The 21,338-nt window shown below is 42.0% G+C and overlaps 1 protein-coding gene across 11 annotated transcripts in view; it reads left to right on the forward strand.

Moving 5' to 3' along the window:
* Nucleotides 1-21,338, forward strand: part of GRAMD2B (GRAM domain containing 2B) — a 71,170-nt gene that overhangs the window by 42,883 nt on the left and 6,949 nt on the right. For 2 of the 11 annotated variants that reach the window (XM_089909247.1, XM_089909249.1), the window contains exons 3-15: nt 2,664-2,783; nt 2,881-2,992; nt 5,043-5,109; nt 6,220-6,323; nt 10,551-10,646; nt 12,518-12,589; nt 12,704-12,784; nt 15,725-15,836; nt 16,488-16,610; nt 16,729-16,803; nt 17,219-17,306; nt 18,213-18,317; nt 20,823-20,916. In XM_089909247.1, the coding sequence (XP_089765373.1) occupies nt 2,664-2,783; nt 2,881-2,992; nt 5,043-5,109; nt 6,220-6,323; nt 10,551-10,646; nt 12,518-12,589; nt 12,704-12,784; nt 15,725-15,836; nt 16,488-16,610; nt 16,729-16,803; nt 17,219-17,306; nt 18,213-18,317; nt 20,823-20,916 (1,249 nt within the window). Of the gene's footprint in view, nt 1-4; nt 2,792-2,880; nt 2,993-5,042; nt 5,110-6,219; nt 6,324-10,550; nt 10,647-12,517; nt 12,590-12,703; nt 12,785-15,724; nt 15,837-16,487; nt 16,611-16,728; nt 16,804-17,218; nt 17,307-18,212; nt 18,318-20,569; nt 20,917-21,338 lie in introns of those variants that run through there. The other 9 variants (XR_016392755.1, XR_016392756.1, XM_089909252.1 and 6 more) reach the window with 9 other exon arrangements.

The raw sequence follows: 21,338 nt of genomic DNA on the forward strand, positions 1-21,338 counted from the left end.
GAGTCCTCACCTTGATTCTGTTCTTTTGGCCTTTCGGGGAGGAGGGGTTGCTGGGAGGAGCTGGTGTTTCTAGTTTTATGGTGATGGTTAACAGTGAAGATCTCCTACAAGCAGATGACACCCCTGAGAAAGAAGTGGGGTGTTTTTCCTTGATATCCAGGCACTGGCACCTGCCTTCCTTTCTCAGCTCTTCCCGCCAGCCTCTCTTCTCCTTCCCACTGCAGCCTTCTGCAGAATTTCTGCCCCTTTCTGAAAGCGCTGATTTTGCTACATGATAAAGCCGGGGTGGGCCCCTCTCTGGCATGGAGTTAGAAGCACCCGGAAAGGCTGCCAGGGTTGCTGCTGAGGCTGCCCAGGTTGGATTGTCTGCTCGGCCTGTGGGTGTGCACACCTGCTGTCTCACTTTCCTGGCAGCCACGGAAAAGAGCGGAGGGAAACCCTGCCTGGGATCCCCGGGCGGGGTGTGCACATCTCCCTGGGCTGCCCATTTCCTGGGGCCGGTGCTGGAAGCCGGGCTCAGTTTGGTCGTGGGGCTGTGAGGGGACAGGCGGTTTGAGATGTGGAGCTCTGGTCCCTGTCACTCTCAGGGGCACCAATTATGTGCTTGCTTTCACTTGGAAGGAAGAAGTAGGAACTTCAAGTTGCTTTTCTTCCCTTAAAAGAGAACGGTTAAGCCAGTGATCAATTACAGGTAACTGTGGCCATTTATCCACACCAAGTGGAGGAGTAATAGCTCTCCTCCCCATATTAGAACTGTCGGAACTCCTACCTTCTACGTCTTTTGTCCTCTGCTAAAGGATGATTAAATAACTCCTGCTTTTCCCTTCCTTCCTGGCTACCCAGCCCACGGCTTCTCTGCAAATCTATACCTCACTCAGGACCAAGCATAAGTCTTCACTCTGCCCCCAGATTTTTCTATTCTGACTATCACTCCCAATTCTGTCTCCATCTTTTCTGCATGACTGTTTTGATGCATCTCACTTTTTTTTTTTTTTTTTTTTTTTTGCGGTACGCGGGCCTCTCACTGTTGTGGTCTCTCCCGTTGTGGAGCACAGGCTCTGGACGTGCAGGTCCAGCGGCCATGGCTTATGGGCCCAGCCGCTCTGTGGCATGTGGGATCTTCCCAGACCGGGGCATGAACCCGTGTCCCCTGCATCGGCAGGCGGACTCTCAACCACTGCGCCACCAGGGAAGCCCCAATTCTGAATTTTTGAATAAAAATGTTTTGCACTAGGTTTCAGGTCCTGCTCATAGTCATCTGTATGAAGTGAGACTAACCCAGTTGAAAAGATACAAAGAAATAATGCATGTAAATAAGCATGCCTCCCACCCCTACCTCAGAGCCAATGCTGTGCAGACAAGCCCTTCTACTTGTATCTCTTGAAATCATCAAGGGTACAGCTGCCCTTTTGTCACATTTGCTTACAGTCCATTGTTCTTCAAAAGGTCTGATCATTGCCTTGACAGTACCATTAACATTTATTAATTTGAATCAGTAGAGGTGATAAATTCAAATTAGTGGCTAGTATAAATAATAGGTAATTTGACATTTGTAAAAACAATTTTATTTTCAAGTAGAGTACAAATGTCTACTCATAGTTTTTTTAAAAAAGTAATTCCTAGAATTCTAAAGAAATTTATATCTGTGAATTGGTTCAGTGGCCAGTAGCTGAATCCAAATCTCTGTGCCTTGAATTGATGAGAGAGATTTTGCCTCTGGTTTGAGCACTGTGGACTCAAAACTGTTGCGGGCAGCAGAGGCCTGGGACATCACATAGTCAGTCTCTTCACAGCTGAGAAAGCCAGAGTCCAAAGTCTCTCTAACTTCATTTCTGTCCCTCTGTCACACCCATATGCCATCCAAATTGCTTAACAGTCTTCTTAAATTCACTTTGAACCAAACATTATTTTAACTGAGCCTCATTCTAAAGAATCCTATGTGGAATCATGAATTTCATGTGCCATTTTTTCCCCCCAATAAACAGAAAAAAATCTACATAATTGTATCACAAAATTTTTCCATGTGTATACCTCTAAAAGTCATGCATGCATTCCAATTTGAAATGGCTGGGTTTTGCAGTACGGTTAAAGATGCAAATTCTACTCAAATGAAGAGCCAGGACTAGAATCACCTTGGAAAGAAATCCAGGAGCTCTGACCTCTGCCCTTATGAGAACAGAGGAAGGACTTCCAAACATGTTCTTTTTTTATTCTGATTTCACTTCTATTTTCCCACTCTGGGATGTTCTGTCTCTCTTTTCCCCATACCCAATTCCTGCTCATCCTGTTAGGGTCAGTGTATTAAACCCTCACTGACCTGCTGGTGTCTTCTCTTACCTCCTGTTGGGTTTAACTGTCTCTATCCCACCTCTTAACGCCTATGATATGTATTGTTTTGATGCTACATCATGTACTGCCTTTTTAAAAAGATGCTTGATATGCGCACAGCTTCCTTAAGGATAAGGACTGTCTTGTGCGCCCCGAGGCATTTAACATTACGCCTCTCTCAATTAACACTTGTTAAGTATTCACAGAATTCTGGATTGAACTATAGCTGCAGTTTCAATAATCAGCCTCCAGTACTCCTCTTTATACTGCTTAAAATACTTTTGAGATGATATAATTACTTTCACAGCTCAATCGATACTTCTCCCTTCCATAAGGTACGGTTTCTTCAGTTTGGGATCCCGCCTGCTGGAATCACCCCGTCTCCCACACCATGTCCTTAGAGTCCTGAGGGATTATCGATGTCTAGAAGAGAAAAATCAATGTCAGGCTTTCTTGTGAGCTGGTATAATAATCAAGATGTATTACACTGTATACAATTAATGGTACCGTAAAAAATTCATCTTACGGACTTCTTGGATTTTCTTTCCTCAGGTCGAAATCCAGTTTTGATGGTGCCTCTTTAGCAAGTGAGAAGAATGACTGTAAAACAGAAAGCAAGAATGACTCTAAGATTGAAAGGAAAAAGGCCTCATCTTCCAGCCAGGTAATTTGGGAATGAAATGTGTATTGTCTCAGAGGGTGACAGAAGCATTGAAGCCAATGGGAAGAGGGAACGCAAGGGTCAGGACTAAGGTAGGCACAGATTTTAGAGAATCAGGAAGAAAGGACCGGCTGCAGTTCCCTCGGGCGAGCTTTCCTCAACATTATATTTCACAGCTGACCATGCGGCACATGCAGAGGGGCAGTGAGTACTGAGAGTCATGTGCTTGTCTAATAATTAGCGGAGACCAGGAGAGGTGTGACATCCTTGCACTACAATTAAAGAGTGTGATAAGGCACCTGTGTGAATAGGTTTCCCAACTGCACACAGAGGAGGAAAACCTGGGAACAGGGTCATGATTCTTCTTTGGAAGCAATTTGGGGTCTGCTTCAAAATACACCCAGATGGGTAACAAAGCCCAGTTCTGTGTCATAGAGTATGACATACTTACTGGGGCCAACAGTTTGGGGCTTTTTGACACTTCACTCCTAAAATACTTGAATATGTATCTCCTAAGAACTAGAACAAGAAACTGTTGGCTCACCCAAGAAATTTAACTAAATAGTAAATATACAAAAATATTACTAATATAAAATCCATTTTCGATTTCCACAATTGTCCCAGTAGTGAATGTCCTTTATAAAGACTTTTTGCTCCCCCTCTCTAGAATCCAGTTGAACCATGCATTGCATTTATTTGTCATGTCACCTTTAATTTAGATCAGTCCCTACCTTTTTTTAATTTTTATTAATTTCACATTTTTGAAGACTCCATGGCCCAGGATATTTTTAAATCAAGCATGCAACCAGTGCTCACTGTAGCCATTAAAAAGAAGATCTCGGCAAAGCCCTGATAGAACACCTAGCTTTAATCAAGGAAACTTTCTGGATGGAAGATGTACTCCAAGGAAGCAGCATGAGCTAACCTACTTTATGTGAGGTGTTCATCTATAAACGAGTGGACTTGAGGGGACCATCTGTCATACGCATGACCTGTCTGAAGCTCTTCTTTATGGCAATAGTAGGGCCATTTCTGCCACTGAGACTACTCCTAGTTTGGATAATGCATCATCAAGGGCCAACTTGTGGTATCTCTCTGTTCCGCTCATAAGACTCTGCCTGCTAGGATGCTTTTGAAGAAAAGTGGTCCTGTGGATGGAGGACCCAGCTCTACCTCTTAGTAGCTGTGTGGAGCCAGTTAAGTCGCTCAGTATCCCTGAGGCACAGGGTCCTGAACTGACATCAGTTCCCAGGTTACTGTGGGGCTGGGAGTGGTGTTTTGTTAAAGCATTTTACAAACTGTAAATTGCTGTCTATACATTGTTGTCACAAGTGGAAACAGATGAAAATGAAGTGATTTGCAGCATTTCAGACTCTTGGGCCTTCTACCGCCCTGGAGAGTTAAGTCTTTTGTGTGAAATCCTACTTGTCACCTCCCCCTGACACTGGTTAAGGGAACACCTTCACAACAGTAACAGTCACAGTGACAAACCGGAGATGTATTACCCCATTTAAGCCTTACGGCATCCGTCTGAGGCAGCTATTGGCACAGAAGAGAAAACTGGCCCAGAGAGGTTAAGTAACTAGGCCAGGATCACGTGCCACAAAAAGAGGTGCAGCTAAAACTTACTCAGGGTAATCTGATACAGGGCTTTTAACCACTACCCTCTTCTGAGAGTACTCACTGGGACCTTTAGTGCCCTGGGATCCACTACCTGGTGAGATTTCTTAGAATTTTATCTCATTTCTTATTAGGGACATCCTTGTCCAGCCACTTCTGCAGAAGGCTGACCACCAGCTACTTCACAATTATAGATATATATATGTCCAGTCAGCAAGTCACTAATCTTGTTGGAAAATGAAACCTTTGTGCCCTGCCTTCCACTGTTTTTCACTGAAGGGTTGGGTTGGGGACTATAAGATCAGGGAGAATGAACTCCTAAGATTCTCTGTTAAGGGTGGGGAGATTTGTTACATAATTTAGATTGAAGTTAAAATTCGTGATGTTTGAGAAGAACAAGAGCGGTGATGCCTGTGTTTTGTCGTCCTTGTAGGACAAGGCAAACATGCACTTCCACAAGCTGTTTCTGGATGTCCCCACTGAGGAACCCCTGAGGCAAAGTAAGTTCTGACTTGGTTGACTTTGAAAAGATGCTAATTGGTTTGGGAGAAGAAAGAGTCTGGGGACTGAATCACCAAGGGGAATAGGTTTCTGAAAGTCATGATGTAACAATAACACCGACCTCACTCAGCTTTCACCCAGCACCTTGAAAGATAAGGGAGTAGAATGGGAAAGTGACCTCCTCCACGTGATATGGAACCATCCAAGGGGATTCCAGAATGTCCTCGCCTTGCATACTCACTGCTGAAATGTGTTGTGATTGGATCGTGCTGAGATTTAAGATAATAAGACCAGAGCAAGAGAGGCCACTAGAAGAAAACACAGACCTAGGTGGACAGACATGTCAACCCCTGTGCTGTGCAGGGCTCAGTGGTCACACCTAAACGCCTGGCCCAGCACGATGTTCAGCACCTGCTCTACTCCGCTGAGCGCATCTGGGGCCCAGGGTTCCATTCCAGCTTCCCTCAGTACACAAATGCTAAGGCAGCATGCTGGCTTCCTCCCACCATCTCCAAACAGGAAGGTGTGGGTCATGTGCTCTCCCCACAATGAGACCATCTATTTCAAAAGGAGTCATTAGTGACCATACCAGGGTAGAAAGGGCAGCAGTGCCAACATTAGCACAAGGATGACACACCTTCCCCACACCTTCCCAAAGAGAGGAGATTTTTTTTTTTTTTTTTCCCCCGATACGCGGGCCTCTCACTGTTGTGGCCTCTCCCGTTGCGGAGCACAGGCTCCGGATGCGCAGGCTCAGCGGCCATGGCTCATGGGCCCAGCCGCTCCACGGCATGTGGGATCTTCCTGGACCGGGGCACGAACCCGTGTCCCCTGCATTGGCAGGCGGACTCTCAACCACTGCGCCACCAGGGAAGCCCCTTGCCTTTCCATTTTGATGTTTATACTGAAGTTTGTAAGATTTGGAATTAAAAAACAAACTCTCATCTCCATAGCTTTATTCTACTAAAGATGACTGAAAAAGAGGTGAGAGATCTTTTGAGCATGTGAGTGTATTATCTCTGCGCATCTCTGAGTCACCAACATATATACACAATTTTCATTTTAAATGGAAATTCTAAATGATGTTATACCTGTATATATTTTCCCAGGTTTTACCTGTGCTCTACAGAAAGAAATATTATACCAGGGGAAGCTCTTTGTATCAGAAAACTGGATTTGTTTTCATTCCAAGGTCTTTGGAAAAGACACTAAGGTTGGTATAATTTTTCAGAAAGAAAGCTAATCCTGCATTTTCTTATATATTGTGACTATTAATTGTTTTAAATGTAGCAATGTCTATAAATATGTGTCATTATTATTCCTTTATACCAAGTTTCCTTTACTATAGTTCCAAATACTTCAGGTTCTAAATGCCTCTAGATAACCCAAACTTCCCTTTTTCCCTAAACAGCACTCTCTCATTCATTTCCTTATATATATATATATATATATATATATATATATATATCTCCCACAATCCTACCTTAAATCCTTTTTACCAAGATGTCACCAGTACACTCTTAAAGTTTTTCATATGGAGAATGTCATAATTTGTTTCAAAGACATACATTAAACCCAAAACAATTCTTTAAAGAAATCTGAATTTTACACCATATTCACAGTTACCATCAGAGATATCTAGGCAAACAGGCCTATAAATAAGATACTTACTAGAGCTCACTTTGTCACCAGCACAAAATGAGCAGGATTTGGAGCATTTTAGGCCTGGTCTGGGGGAGTAACATACCCTCAGTCCCCGGTGAACACGGACATCTTTTCCTTCTCACTAAACACAGATTTGGGGGAGCAGAGGCCCACGATACCTGAGCCTTTAAGGAGGATAGCCTGAAGAAGTTGGCAGTTTTCCCAGGGCACCGCCTTCTAAAACGAGGCCCTTGGGACTTTGGCATGAGAAGGGAAAAACTAATTCCACCCCACTGACATTCTTTCCCTTTGAGCTGTGATGTCACATCACACAGTTCAGTCAGGCCACCAGAACAAAGTAGCAGAGAAACACCTGGGGTTTGCGTGACCTCAGTGAGTTTTTGTTTGTTTGTTTGCGGTACGCGGGCCTCTCACTGTTGTGGCCTCTCCCGTTGCGGAGCACAGGCTCCGGATGTGCAGGCTCAGCGGCCATGGCTCACGGGCCTATCCGCTCCGCGGCATGTGGGATCTTCCCACACCGGGGCACGAACCCGTGTCCCCTGCATCAGCAGGTGGATTCTCAACCACTGTGCCACCAGGGAAGCCCTCAGTAAGATTTTAATCATTCTGATTCGTGATTATGAATAAGCAGCTTTTATACTCTTGAAGTTGCTGATTAAAAACTTTTGTTTTGACTGGTAGATATGTTTTATTTAAATATTCTCCCTAAAACCACTGGCAGTCTTATAAATAAAGACCACTTAACAAATATAATGGAAATTCTTTATTTTGGTTTTGAGTCAGCAGACTAACGTCAAACGTAATTTTTATTGTACAGAGTTATGTTTAGATAAACATAGTTTAGATTCACAGTATTATTTGAATCAGTATAATGCAAAGCAATATTGAATAGTATTGCACCATATTTCTAGATTTCTGGATTATAAGCAGTTGTTCATGAAGTGGGGAAGGGAACTGGGTAGTACTGATCTCCAGTTCCGTGGGATAAAGACAATTCTCAGGAATAGAGAGAGCCAACACCTCTGACCAAAGCAGCAGGGGTTGAAAACAGTAGTGAACAAAGAATTAGCCTTGGGCTTCCCTGGTGGCACAGTGGTTAAGAATCCGCCTGCCAATGCAGGGGACATGGGTTCGAGCCCTGGACCAGGAAGATCCCACATGCCGTGGAGCAACTAAGCCCGTGCGCCACAACTACTGAGCCTGAGCTCTAGAGCCTGCGAGCCACATCTACTGAGCCCGTGTGCTGCAACTACCGAAGTCTGCATGCCTACAGCCCATGCTCTGCAACAAGAGAAGCCACGACAATGAGAAGCCTGCGCACCGCAACGAAGAGTAGCCCACGCTCACCACAACTAGAGAAAGCCCACACGCAGTAATGAAGACCCAACACAGCCAAAAAATAAATAAGTAAAATAATTTTTAAAAAAAATTAGCCTTTGTTAAAGGATGGGGAATTCACAAAGCCAGTAAGTGATTTCAAGCTAATAATGATTCTAGCAATGGTTTCAAAATCCTATCTCTGCCTAAGAAAGAACTGACCAAAAAAGGCTAAAAGGAGTGACCTGGTTTTTTAAAGACAAGGACATGTGGGATTGCTTTTGCATGTGCTGTATCTAATCTAAGAGACAAGAGGGGGTGGGAAGATATAAGAACCATGATAGTGACTTGCACATTCCTTACCCACTGAGGATGGTGTCAAGGAGATGTGGGCTTCAGCTCTGTGGCAGAATTTGCTCACTGCCAACAGACCTTGGTCCAACATGATCAAATGTGAACTAAAAACAAGCAAGCAATCTGCTCTAGGAAGGGGAATTTTCTAAGCACCCTAAAGTGTAACTTTAATCAGAACCTTTTCCTCAGCCTGTTTGTATTTTATTTTTTATTTATTTTATTTATTTATTTTTTTGCGGTACGCGGGCCTCCCACTGCTGTGGCCTCTCCCGTTGTGGGGCACAGGCTCCGGACGCGCAGGCTCAGCGGCCATGGCTCACGGGCCCAGCCGCTCCGCGGCATGTGGGATCTTCCCGGACCGGGGCACGAACCCGTGTCCCCTGCATCGGCAGGCGGACTCCCAACCACTGCGCCACCAGGGAAGCCCTGTTTGTATTTTTAGATGCTAGTAAAATTAAAGGCATGTATCACATTGCATCTAGGCTCAAACAGAGAAGTGATTCATGCTTTATTTCTCAAATGTTATCTAGTTGTCACTTATACTCATGAAGCAATTGAGAGAAACTCCTTCTTAAGGAGTTTCTCTTCCATGCCTTACATTCTGCAAAAATCCAAATTTATAGCCCCTTATCACTGTGTGTTTGTGTTGCTGGTGAGAAACGAAATTAGGCTCATTTTTATATCATCATCTATCTTGGAAGATCTTAAATTCTTTTTCCCAAAGTAATCCCAATTTATCACTTCTGAATTATCTCCCCAACTTCAAAAGTTTCGTGGGTAGAGTTCTTTGGCAAAATAGATTTTTTTCTTTAGTGTCTAATTTAGATTAGCCCCTCATTCTTCATAGTCTTCCCATCAGGAACTTGGAGGGGCAGTAGAACAACTCCATCTCATAAACCTAAATATGAATGCAAACATTCTAAATTAAAATGTAAGAAAATTGAAAGCTTAGTTTTGGTCCTTCAAGCTGGCAGTACTAACATAAGCCCCTCCTCTTCCCCACTGACCTTGTTGATCTCTTTCAGAATATGTGAAGCATTTTTACAAAATGTATGTTCATGTGAGTGTGTGCACCTGTGGAGGGATTCAGGCCCTTTTCTTTTTACTAGGAGTGGGGGTGACTCTTTTCAGGGATCAAAGTGATGTGATCCATTTTCCTTTGAGATCAAACCTGGTTGAAGCGCTGTAACATAAAAATATCAGGAACATCTACTATTCTTTGCGGCATCTGGTACATTCTTGCAGTACCTTGTATGAGAAAGAACCCCTATTTTGGATCAGATTGGTTGAAATTCTATGTTTGTAACTTATTTATGACCTTGAGAAAGTCATATACCTCTCTAAACAAACATCCTTATCTCTTAGAATGTCTACATTATAGGACTGTCATATTTAAATGAAATTGTCATCTGGTAAATAGGTATTCATAATGGTAGCTGCTGTAATTGTCATTGTTGTTATTCTTTATTGTTTGAGCCAGAAAAGAACTTAAGGGTGCTTGTGTTTCACCCATCCTCTTTTTTATGAGACAGATGAGGAAATGAATGACATTTTTATTGAGTGCTAGGCATTTTCTATCTATTATCTCATTTAATCCACAGAAAATCCTGGGAAATAGGTAAGACTGTCTCTATTTTATAAGTCAGGAAACCAAGGCCAAGAAAGGATAGCTTACAAGGTTGAATAAGTCATATGGATAGTAATAGAACTGAGAATTCGGGCCCCAGACTTCCTGTTCAAAAATGGGTCTACTATACCAGTGCTTTTCAGCTTTTTCCCCAAGGACAGAAGAGAGCAGGGTGTGTGGAGATGAGCTCAAAGTAGATGACCACAAGCATGTAACTTCTTTAGAGCCTTGGGATTACCTTTAAAATGGCTGTACATTTTGCATTCTATTCACATGTCCCAGGTTTCCCACCAAACCCTTCTGTAGACTTGATGATCCAGACGACCTCGGTGACACTCTTCTAAGATTCACTTTTCTTCATGGAGGCTGGAGAGCTTGCTGCTGGTTTTATCTTTTTTTATTTTTCCTTTAACATGAAGATTTGGAGTCCTGCTCTGTGAAGGCTGAACCCATGTTAACTCAGTGATTCTGTTTCAGATCTCTATTCCGGCTTTCTCGGTAACCCTGATAAAGAAAACCAAAACTGCCCTTCTGGTGCCAAATGCCCTGATTATAGCGACAGTCACAGACAGGGTAAGTACGCAGCAGGCGCGGGCACGCTGCTTTGTCCTACTCTGGGTTTCATTGCCTTAGGGGCTTCTTGTGGAGGACCAAGACCCTGAACCATAATACCATGAATCAGGAGTTACTCTGTAAGACTAATTTTTGAAATCACAGCCTTTAGACATTTGTGTAGTGTTGTTTCCCCTGACAAAGTGATTTATTCTAATGTAATAGTTGCCAATTTTGAATTTCCTGCTGACTTCATTATACTTACTTGACCAAAGTCAAAAAAGTAAAATTCTTTCCCAACTTCCTTTTCCCTAACATCTGTTAGGTCAGGTCAGGCTACAGGGATATATTTCATTTCTTTATTATTATTTAAAATGCCACCATCACCACCACCTTATTCACAGGGTGCGGCAGGGCGATATGAGGAGTCCCTGGGGCGGGGTTGGCCAGCCTCCCCATAACCTCCATTGGTGCCTCCCCAGAGCCAACCTAAAGATGTAAAACTTGGGCTTGCTATTCAAGTTCAGCTTGAGGACCAGTTCCTAGGCCCTCTTTGCCTCCAGGTTGCCTTAACTACCCCTCTTCAATACAGAAGTTCTGGAGCTGTCATTGACTGTTGGGCTACCCCAGACATGGGCAACCTGAAATATTTGCATGGAGAGCGATGTGTGTTTCACCTTGGCAAGAGAGAAAGAGTAGAATAGTTTGGTTACTCGTGTTTCACTTGAACTTATTTTTAAATATTTTACGTACTATTTTGATGAAAGCATAAAAGCTACATTTCATTTCTAATCATACTGAATAACTTAAAGGGGGAAGGAGAAAGAAGGAAAGATTAAAAGAGGCTATTCTGATGAGCTAGGAAATATGTTAATATCTGTTTCTAGATTTTTTTTTTTTAATACGAATGGCTAACAAGCATCAGGTACTTCTTACCAGGAGTACACAAAATGCTTTCCTTATATTTACACGTTTATTCCACACTACCATACTGTAAGGGATGGGGACTGTTAAGAAAACTGAAACTAAGAGTTTGCCCAGTGTCACCCACTTGGTAGGTAACAGAGCCAAAATTTGCAACCCGGTCTGTCTTAATGCCAGAACCCGTAATGTTAACTACTTTGCAATACAGTATTTGCTCGGAAAGTGTATCAGTTTCTCTCATGGGAATGCACGAGAGGGTAATCACAAACTTTGGAAAGGGGGTGTGAAAAGATGCTGTGGCTCAAATAGATGGAAAAAGTGTGAACTTTTTTATTTCTCTACGTGTGGTTTATGGTAAAATCATTTTTCCCTGTGTTATTTGTCTCCAAATTACTTGTCTAGCTCTGACTTGACTTCTTTCCCATAACTTATTTATAAGCATTCACCAGAAAATCTCCATATTTGTACAAGAAAGAATCTGGAAGTGGCTTGAAAAAGAATGAGCCTTTTAGAGTGGCTGGGACATTTTCAATGGAAATCTAGGTCAGAGCAGAGAAAGCAGACCCTTGGGAATTGTTAAATACCTTCTAAAAGGGGGGCGAGGCTTAAAAGAGGACCTGGCGAATACAACTGGCCTTTCTTTACTATCCAGGTCTTTTCCATCCATGCTTGTTTGGGGCACCTATGTCAGAGCACCGGAGATTTCATTTTGCTCTACATTTCTGTATTATTTAAGTTGGGTTTGAGAGTTTTGTTGCTATTGTGGGAGAATATATTCACTTTATTCCAGGAATGCAATAAAAACTGAATGTGAGGCTGAGCGGAATGAGAATATAGACTTGGTATAGAATATAGTCTATGGTGTTTGAAAATGACAAAATATACAGATAAATTTTTTAACTCTAAACACTCACTTCTAGTCGAGCAGTATCTGTTAATAATTAAATAATTATTATTTTGTTTTTCAGTACATATTTGTCTCCTTACTCTCCAGAGATTCAACTTACAAACTACTAAAATCTGTGTGTGGACATTTAGAAGTAAGTACAACATCTCTGAGCCTCAATTGCTGTCTCTCTTCTGTATTTCTTATGGTTTTGTAGTTGATCTGGTTTTTTCATTTTGTAAAACTAATTTTGTTTCGATAATTTCAGAATACAAGTACTGGCAACAGTCCCAATCCATCTTCTCTTGAAAACAGTTTCCAGGCAGACCGCCCTTCATCTCTGCCTCTGGTGAGTTGCCTACATAACTATCTAAATGCAAAAGAAAGTGAGTAGGTCCCACAATCACACTTCTCCTTACACCATGACCAGGGTGCAGGAGGAACTTAGGACCACAGTATTGGAGGCAAGGTTGAAGAAACAGGGCATTTCTGTCCTGAAGAAGAGGGGGCCATAGGAGGTCATCAACTTTTTCAGGTAATTAAAGAGTCATCCTGCAAAAGAAAAGAAACATGATAGTGCGCTGTTTTAGCCAGTTACTGGTCCATGGAGGTATTCAGCAAATCTTGCTCTGTTTGTCTGTCAGCATTGTTTTAGAGGGATTCACCAGTCTATTTAGGTAGGGCATGATTCATCCCACAAGTCGTTGAATGCCTTCTATGTTCAAGGCACCATGCTAGTGTACCCATAAGGACACCAGGAAAAATCAAAACTAGTTCTTGCCTTCAAAGTCTTTACAGCTTAGTAGAGAAGATGAGGGATACCCAGAAATAACTGTAAAAGAAGAAAGCTGTAATGCCCAAGAGGTAGAGATTCTTTGATTCCCTTAGACTTTCTGACTACAGAGTAAATCTCGAACGGGAAGTAGCTCCCCTGATTTGTACAAGATTTATACCTGTGATGGTATCATGCAAGCCCAAGAGAGTCCTAGCCGTGTTGTTCAAATGGTTGTTCCCAAATTGATAATCGTTAAACGTTTTAATACCTTTGGTGAAGCAGTATGAGCCCAGAGTTTCAACATCTACAATTTTTTTTTTTTAACTTTATTTATTTTTGGCCGCGTTGGGTCTTCGTCGCTGCGCACAGGCCTTGTCTAGTTGCAGTGAGCGGGGGCTACTCTTCATTGAGGTGCATGGGCTCCTCATTGTGGTGGCTTCTCTTGTTGTGGAGCACGGGCTCTAGGCGCGCAGGCTTCAGTAGTTGTGGCGCATGGGCTCTAGAGCGCAGACTCAGTAGTTGTGGTGCACGGGCTTAGTTGCTCCGTGGCATGTGGGATCTTCCCGGACCAGGGCTCGAACCCGTGTCCCCCGCATTGGCAGGTGGATTTCTAACCACTGCGCCACCAGGGAAGCCCTACAAATCTTTTTTTTTTTTTTTGAGAGCTGTTAAAAAGTATAGGGATTGGGCTTCCCTGGTGGCGCAGTGGTTGAGAGCCCGCCTGCCGATGCAGGGGACGCGGGTTCGTGCCCCGGTCCGGGAAGATCCCAGGTGCTGCGGAGCGGCTGGGCCCGTGAGCCATGGCCACTGGGCCTGCGCGTCCGGAGCCTGTGCTCGGCAACGGGAGAGGCCACAGCAGTGAGAGGCCCGCGTACCAGAAAAAAAAAAAAAAAAAAAGTATAGGGATTGAAAACGTGTTCACACAAAAACTTAAACCAGAATGTTCATAGCTGCATTATACATCATAGCCAAAAAGTGGAAGCAACCCTGATAGCCATCAGCTGATAAATGGATAAATAAAATGTAATATATCCATACAGAGAAATATTATTTGACCATAAAAATGAAGAACTACTGATACATAATACAACATGGATGAACCTTGAACACATTATGCTTAGTGGAAGAAGGCAGACGCAAAAGGCCACATGTTGCATGATTCCATGTATATGAAATGTCCAGAACAGACAAATCCATATGGGCAGAAAATGCATTTGTGGTTGCCAAGGGACGGGATTGGGAGTGAATGCTAACGGGTAAAGGGCTTCTTTCTGGGGGGAGATGGACGTATTGTGAAATAAGACAGTGGTGATGGTTGTACAACAATGTAATTATTCTAAAAACCACTACATTTGTATACTTAAACTGGTGGGTTTTATCTCAATTTTTTGAAAAAAAAAATCTACCTTAAAAAATAGTGAGAAACAGTACAAAATAGAATGAAACACTTATGATTTGGAATCCCTCAAACATGGTTTCGAATCTGAGTTCCACCCAGCTGAGCTATGCCATGGGGCAAGCTCTTTAACCGCTCTGACTCAGCTTCCTCACCCAGTAAAATGCCAGGCCCCTGACGTGGCTGTGGAGATCAGGCGCAGTCATATGTGTTTGGAGCTTTGCATACTGCCTGATCTGTAGTAGGTGTTCAATTAATTATTAAATTGAGGAGACTTGAATTTTAAAATTTTCCTTCCCCTATAAATTCTTGCATGACATTGAAATGACTATTGAAATGATCAAGAGACAGCTAGTTGAAGGTGAAAGGTTGGTAATTTGCTTACAAGATATGTCTCCTCTTCTTCACTTGGAGCTAAATAAATTGTGAAAAGCTCGCCGAATTGTGCCTTCACCGCGACATTTTAGTGACGCGTCTTGTCTCTTCATTTCCTAAGCACTTTGGGGAACAAGTGGGATACACAGTAAAAACATCCTGCCTTTTCCCCGACTCCTCACTCCTGTCTCACCCTTTTGTCATTTAGAAGTAATGTTACTGACCCTGTTTTGATTTGTTTGAGGGAAGAAAAAAGCTAAAATTTTCCTTTCGGTGTCTAATTTGCTAAAGCCATTTTCCCTTTTCTATTTCCAATACCTTTTTAAAACTATAATTTGAGAAAACCTTTCTCTGCATTTAGAACATGCATCTAGAACTTTCTAGCTACTTATTTGCCTTGTGTATGTCTGTTTTGGTCACGTTTTCTCATTACAAAATGCTAATGAGACTTCTCTAGCTTTACCCTAGAAGCTTTTCAAACAACAGCATCCCAGTTTTTTTCCTAGACATTTGTTATTTCAAACGAGTTGGCCACTGTTTGTTAACAGAATTCTAACTGCCCAAAAAAATCAGTAACCAGATACTCTGTGATCTGTTGAGGAAACCCCGTAGTATGGGGTAATCCTTCCTTCTTTTCCATTTTTTATAGGTCAGGCCTAAGTGAAAGGCCTGGAGGTTACAAAGTTCTGTCTGTTGAATAAAGGAAAATGGGCCTCTCTCTTCATTTCATTATTTCCCCTCAGGATTTCAACGACGAATTCTCAGATTTGGATGGAGTGGTACGGCAAAGAAGGCAAGACATGGAAGGATACAGCAGTTCTGGATCCCAGACTCCTGAATCTGAGAACTCTCGAGGTCTGGGAGATTTCTGTATCTTTACTGAAATTTAATTCTCCACAAAACATCCTTAGCTCAACCAAAAGCCAAAAACAACCAAAAAACAACACACCTTCTGAGCTAACAATTAGGAAGGGACTCTAAACAAAGGGTAGTTTGAAAGTTCAAGGAAAAGGAGTTGCCTATGTGGTAGTACGCATTTAACAAATGTCTCTTTGGGAATTCCCTGGCGGTCCAGTGGTTAGGGCTCCACGCTCTCACTGCCGAGGACCCAGGTTCAGTCCCTGGTCGGTGAACTAAAATCCCACAAGCCACATGGTGTGACAAAAAAGAAAAAAAAAAGTCTTAAATAGACATAATATTGGAGTGGTTGAAAGGCAGAAACATGCAGTATTTTCTTACCTCTTCTTTAGTAATATTATTAATTATTATAGCTGAAGTCGTCCCCATGAGTCAGTGGGATAAGGACAGACTGCCCTTATATCATTTTATTTTTTATTTGCTTGAACATTGGATTTCATCCCCAAACCACTCAACCAGCTTGTAAGAAGATCCATTTATATTCTTTGGCGATTATGCATATTAAGGGATTGATTTGCTTTGTGGTTGATCCTATGTGTTTAAACGCACTGGGGAGAAAGCTTACCCAGCCCCGTTTCATCTTGGTAGATTTCCATGTGACAGAATCCCAGACAGTTCTGAATGTCTCCAAGGGAGAAGCAAAACCAACTCGGGCAGATGCCCTTGTGAACAGAGTGCCTGAAGGAAAAGCCAAGAGTCTCCCTGGGCATGGTAAGGAATGGATTACTTGGGGGGCAGGGGTGGGCATCTGCCTGTAATTTTTAAAGGGCCCTCATGTTTCACTTTATGACTGCCTTTGCTATTCCCTCCCCCTCCCTTCCTGCTGTAGGTCTTGGCATGTTAATTCGTTTATTCACTCAACAAACCGTACCCAGTTCCATGCTTTACTGTGGGGCATACAAAGGTGAACAGCCTTCGTGGAAGACCTTTCATTATTCTGAATACTTTGAGGTTGTGATTCAAAAATTACCAGTAAAACTCACGTTATTTTATTATTATTTACTGATTATTATAACAACTGCTTACCGGTTGTACTGGTAGGAGATCAAGGATGGGGTCTGTATTGTTCACCAGTCACTCCATCGCAATGCTTGGCACAGAGAAGGCTCTCAATAGATATGTATTGAATGCAACATGTGGGAAGGAATTGTAACTACTGGTTAAAATGAGAAGCAAAGGCTTTGGTTAGTATTTCCTCTGATTTTTATTACCTGGAAATAATTCTGTCTCTCAAGTACTTCTTCCCTATAGGGATACTGCTGCGCGAAGGAGATGTGTTATCATTTTTAAACAGAAGCTTTTTGTTTTCCACCCAACAGGTCAGTCAGAAACCATTGGAATCATACCCAGAGTAAAGTCTCAGAAATGTCCGACTCTCCACCATATTCTTATATTCTATGCAATTGTGTAAGTAAGTGTGTTTATTATGAATGACTTAATGATTCATTTCACTACAGGAATAATGTCATCACGTTACCAAGAGCCATTGTGAATCTCAGTTGCCTCTAATATGACCCAAATCTTTTAGGGGGAAATTTTTGTCTCCTACTTCAATACCTTTTTTCTTAAACTTCGGTCACCTTTTCATATTCATCCCCTTCTTATTTAAGTAAATAGTGGGAAGGAAGGAAGGAAAAGCAAAATATGCCAAATCCAGCAGAAGACTAAGTTCTAAGTAGATACTCTTAGTTAGGAAATTGTTTCCTGGATTATGCAGCATCTTTGTTCATGTTTATTTTTCCATCTATCCCGTGTCCTCTGGATAGAGACCAAAACAACTTGAAAATGTCATCCCCTTTATTGAAAACTTAGGCATTGACTTTTTTAAGTTCCCTCTCAGCTTCTAGCCTGTAACTAGCCTGTAGCTTCTAGCCAGTTGTTCTTCTGAAAATAACCTGACCCAGTTCTAGGCTGTTCCTCAGAACCAAGGAGGATCTGCAGTTTGGTTTCCAGGTAAAGCAGAGAATGTGAGTCACAAGACTGGACACTCGCTGGCCAGGGCCTTCGACAGTACCTGGTGGGAGGAATGGGCACCAGCTCGGGAATCTACATTGGCTGGCCTTGAGCGAGACTACTGAAATGCCATTATTTGTAAATTGAGGAAATAGAGAATTTTAAATATCCTTCTAGTTCTAAAGTTTAGTGCAAGCATCAGTCTGTTGGAAAAAGACTTTTGAAGTCTCTGTAGCCAAGTTATTTTGGAAAATACCTTGCCTCAAATGTACAGTGTTGCCTCTGAGGTTACTGTTTTATGAACATCAGTCAGGTCCTGGCCACTAACCTATTGGGAATTTCTCTTTTATCCCTTTCCAGTGTCTGTGCACTAATCATCTCGACCTTCTACATGAGATACAGAATTAATTCTCTGGAGGAGCGGCTGGGGTCACTAACCTCCATTGTGGACACCCATCAGACTGAGTAAGACACTTCCCTCCAGTGCTGTCTTCTGCTTGCTGTTCACATTAGTATAATGTTTGACCTGAGCTTGGCATCCTTCTTAGCAAGCATTAATTGAGGATACATTGTGTATGAGACATTCTGTTAAGTGTATATATGGAAAGAAATGACCTGACTCTTCATGTTCTTGAGTTGCTATAGTGTCGCCAGTGATAAGGCAAGAAACAAGCCTAATTTTACATTATCTTGTTCTCTTATCCTAAGACTCAGTTGTGACCTTGGCCCATTTATTAAGATAGTCAAGTTTATCTTCGTACAATGGCAATGAGTCAAAAGACGTTCATAGAAAAGAAGCAATTCAAGTAACTCAGCACATTTCATCATATATAACTCTTTGTATGAACTCACTTATTTACAAAACTCTTGACCACTATAAAGATCCATGAGACTAGTAATTAGTTGAATGTGTCTGTGAAGATTTTCTACCACGTATTTTCTACCATGTATTTTTAACATGCCTAACCTAATTAAATCTATTGCCATAGTGGTCTTTCCTTTAAACCCATTTACATGAGGATTTTGACACATTCTCTAAAAAGTAAAATAAAGTATTCCATGTTTAGAGCATACTTTTACCTGAAGTTTTAAAAGTAGAGATATTTCTTTACAGAGTAAGTACTGTGTGCTAGAGATCTATTACAGTAGATCTTTTACACAGATACAGTTTCCTCTCATAACTTCACCATAACCTTATAAGATAGCTATTATTCCCATTTTACAGATGAAGAAACTGAGACTCAGAGAAATAATTTTAACAGAATCAGGTTTCAGGTCTATATGACTGCAAAAACCTAGTCACCAGTGGTTGCTTACAAGGAACAGCGGAGAAGTGAGTCAGGATATTTTCAGTGTGTATCAGAATCATCTGGATGGCTTGTTAAAACAGATTGCAGGGCCCGTTCTCCAAATTTCTGGTGCTGGCCTGGGGTCTACACTTTGAGAACTATTATGCTATACAATTCTAGGGCCTTTCTTTACAGTCTTAACAGTCACCTAAAAGTCTTGTTCTATGGCTTATGCAATGCCGGTACACAGATTATTTCTGAACCATAAATATACATTTGAAACAGTAATAAGTCTAATGAATGGTTTGGGATAAATTCATACCCTGCCCTTACTCTCTCACGTGTTGTTCAAAATGTTAATAATACACTTAAAGCTAGGAGATAGCTCTACATTATTGCAAACTATTAGTTCACTACCATATAAGGGGTTGATTTTATTAGGAAAATGTACCTCATGTCCTGTTATCATTTAATTAACCATGATGATGAGGGGGAAACTCCACTAATAGAAAGCAAATGGAATACTTATTCTACTATTTAAATAATCAATCCAGGAGGAGATACAATTTGAAGAACAACCATTTAAAGGGAAAATCACAAAGATCACATATTATATGAGGTCAGGGAATACCCATGACGGGAAGGTCTGGATTGTCAGAATTCCGTGTGGATAAATCAGTACTCTGGGTCTCAGATACCTCGTTTAGAAATCAGAAGGTTTAGATTCAGTTTCCTTTTTGGGATCTAAGATTTTGATACTATGGATCAAGGACAAAGAAAAAACTGTTTCAGAACTACTCAGTGAAAAACATCTGATTGCTTTCTTAATATTTAGATAATCATCGATAAGTTACCAAGTACCTATGTCTCAAAAATGGATCCTATGTAAAATAAATTAGACCAGTCAATGCCATCTAAAAACTTCACATCTAAAATTAAATTACAACCAAGAAATAGAAAGGAGATACAGACCATGGTTCTTAACCTTAACATGAAAATCTAATCAATGGTTTTAGAGCAGCTCTCTGGGAAAATGTACTACACACATCTCTAAATTTCCTACAGTTTTAGCTGGTATAGGACCCCAGTGGACCTCAGAGTAAGAGCCCATGCCTTTAACAGTCAAGTGGTAAATAGTGAATACATCGGTTATATTACTAGACAAGGGCAATTATGTTGGTACCGCAGGTCTCAAAGAAGGAACTGCAAAAGTCACACATCAACAGAAGTTTGATTAAAGACATTCCTAAACATTATGAAAGTTCTAGTGTAAATGGTTGCTTCTCCTGTAAACAGTACATACATGACTGAGAAGAGCAGTAAGCCTTGCAAATGCGTGCAGTTGTGGGCAGAGAGAGGGTATCGGGAGTTAGTAAAAGTAGTCTAAGAAACTGTGTGCTTGAGAATAATTGTCTGATTTGTGTGTAGAAGCTGAGGCGCAATGTAGCCACTTAAACAAAAATAGCTTAAGAGAGTTCCAGCTAAGCTTTGAAGACTTAGTCCCCTAAACATCTAGTCTGAAGTTGAGGATTACTGCAGGGCCTTTCTGATGTGAACAAGGTAAATGCACACTGTCTTCTATTATAACCTAGTTTTCTGGTCAGATAAATGTAAAATGTGTTCATTCCACTTCTTTCTTTGCCATCCCTGCCCACAGTAATTCTTCTCTGTGTTCTTACAGACAGACAGCACCATCCAGCCCGGGGTCACACGTACAGTTAAATGTGGAGGTCCTGTGCCGAGAGCTTACAGCCAACATAATGAGACTAGAAAAGGTGACAGGTCTCTTTCCTGGGTTGGGGGCGTTGCAGTAGTGCCTGTCCACTCCCACAGGGCAGGGGTTACACACGCATGGCTGTGCAACAGGCCACTTAAATGACCATACGCAGCCAGGGGATTTTCCACTGAGAAATAGGTTCCAACCCCATCTTCCTTGTTGGTTGACCTTGTGGTTTTCCCACTTGGTTAGAAATCATTCTCTGTGCCATAGGGCCCAATGGTAAGTGTCGGCTGACACAGGGCTCGGGGAGGGGCACGGTCAGGAGTGCCCGCAACCAGAGAGGGCAGCCCCCAGCTCCACCCAGGCTGGTTGTCGCCATACAGAAAATATTTGCATTCAGTCTCTCTATGATACATGCCATTGTTCCCATCTGACAAAAGAGGCCAAGTTTCAAGTGAACTTGCTCCAGAAGACACA

The sequence above is a fragment of the Delphinapterus leucas genome, chromosome 3 (genome assembly GCF_059928025.1).
Source record: "Delphinapterus leucas isolate spDelLeu-1000000601 "Yukka" chromosome 3, BTC_Dleu_Yukka2, whole genome shotgun sequence".
NCBI lineage: Eukaryota > Metazoa > Chordata > Mammalia > Artiodactyla > Monodontidae > Delphinapterus > Delphinapterus leucas.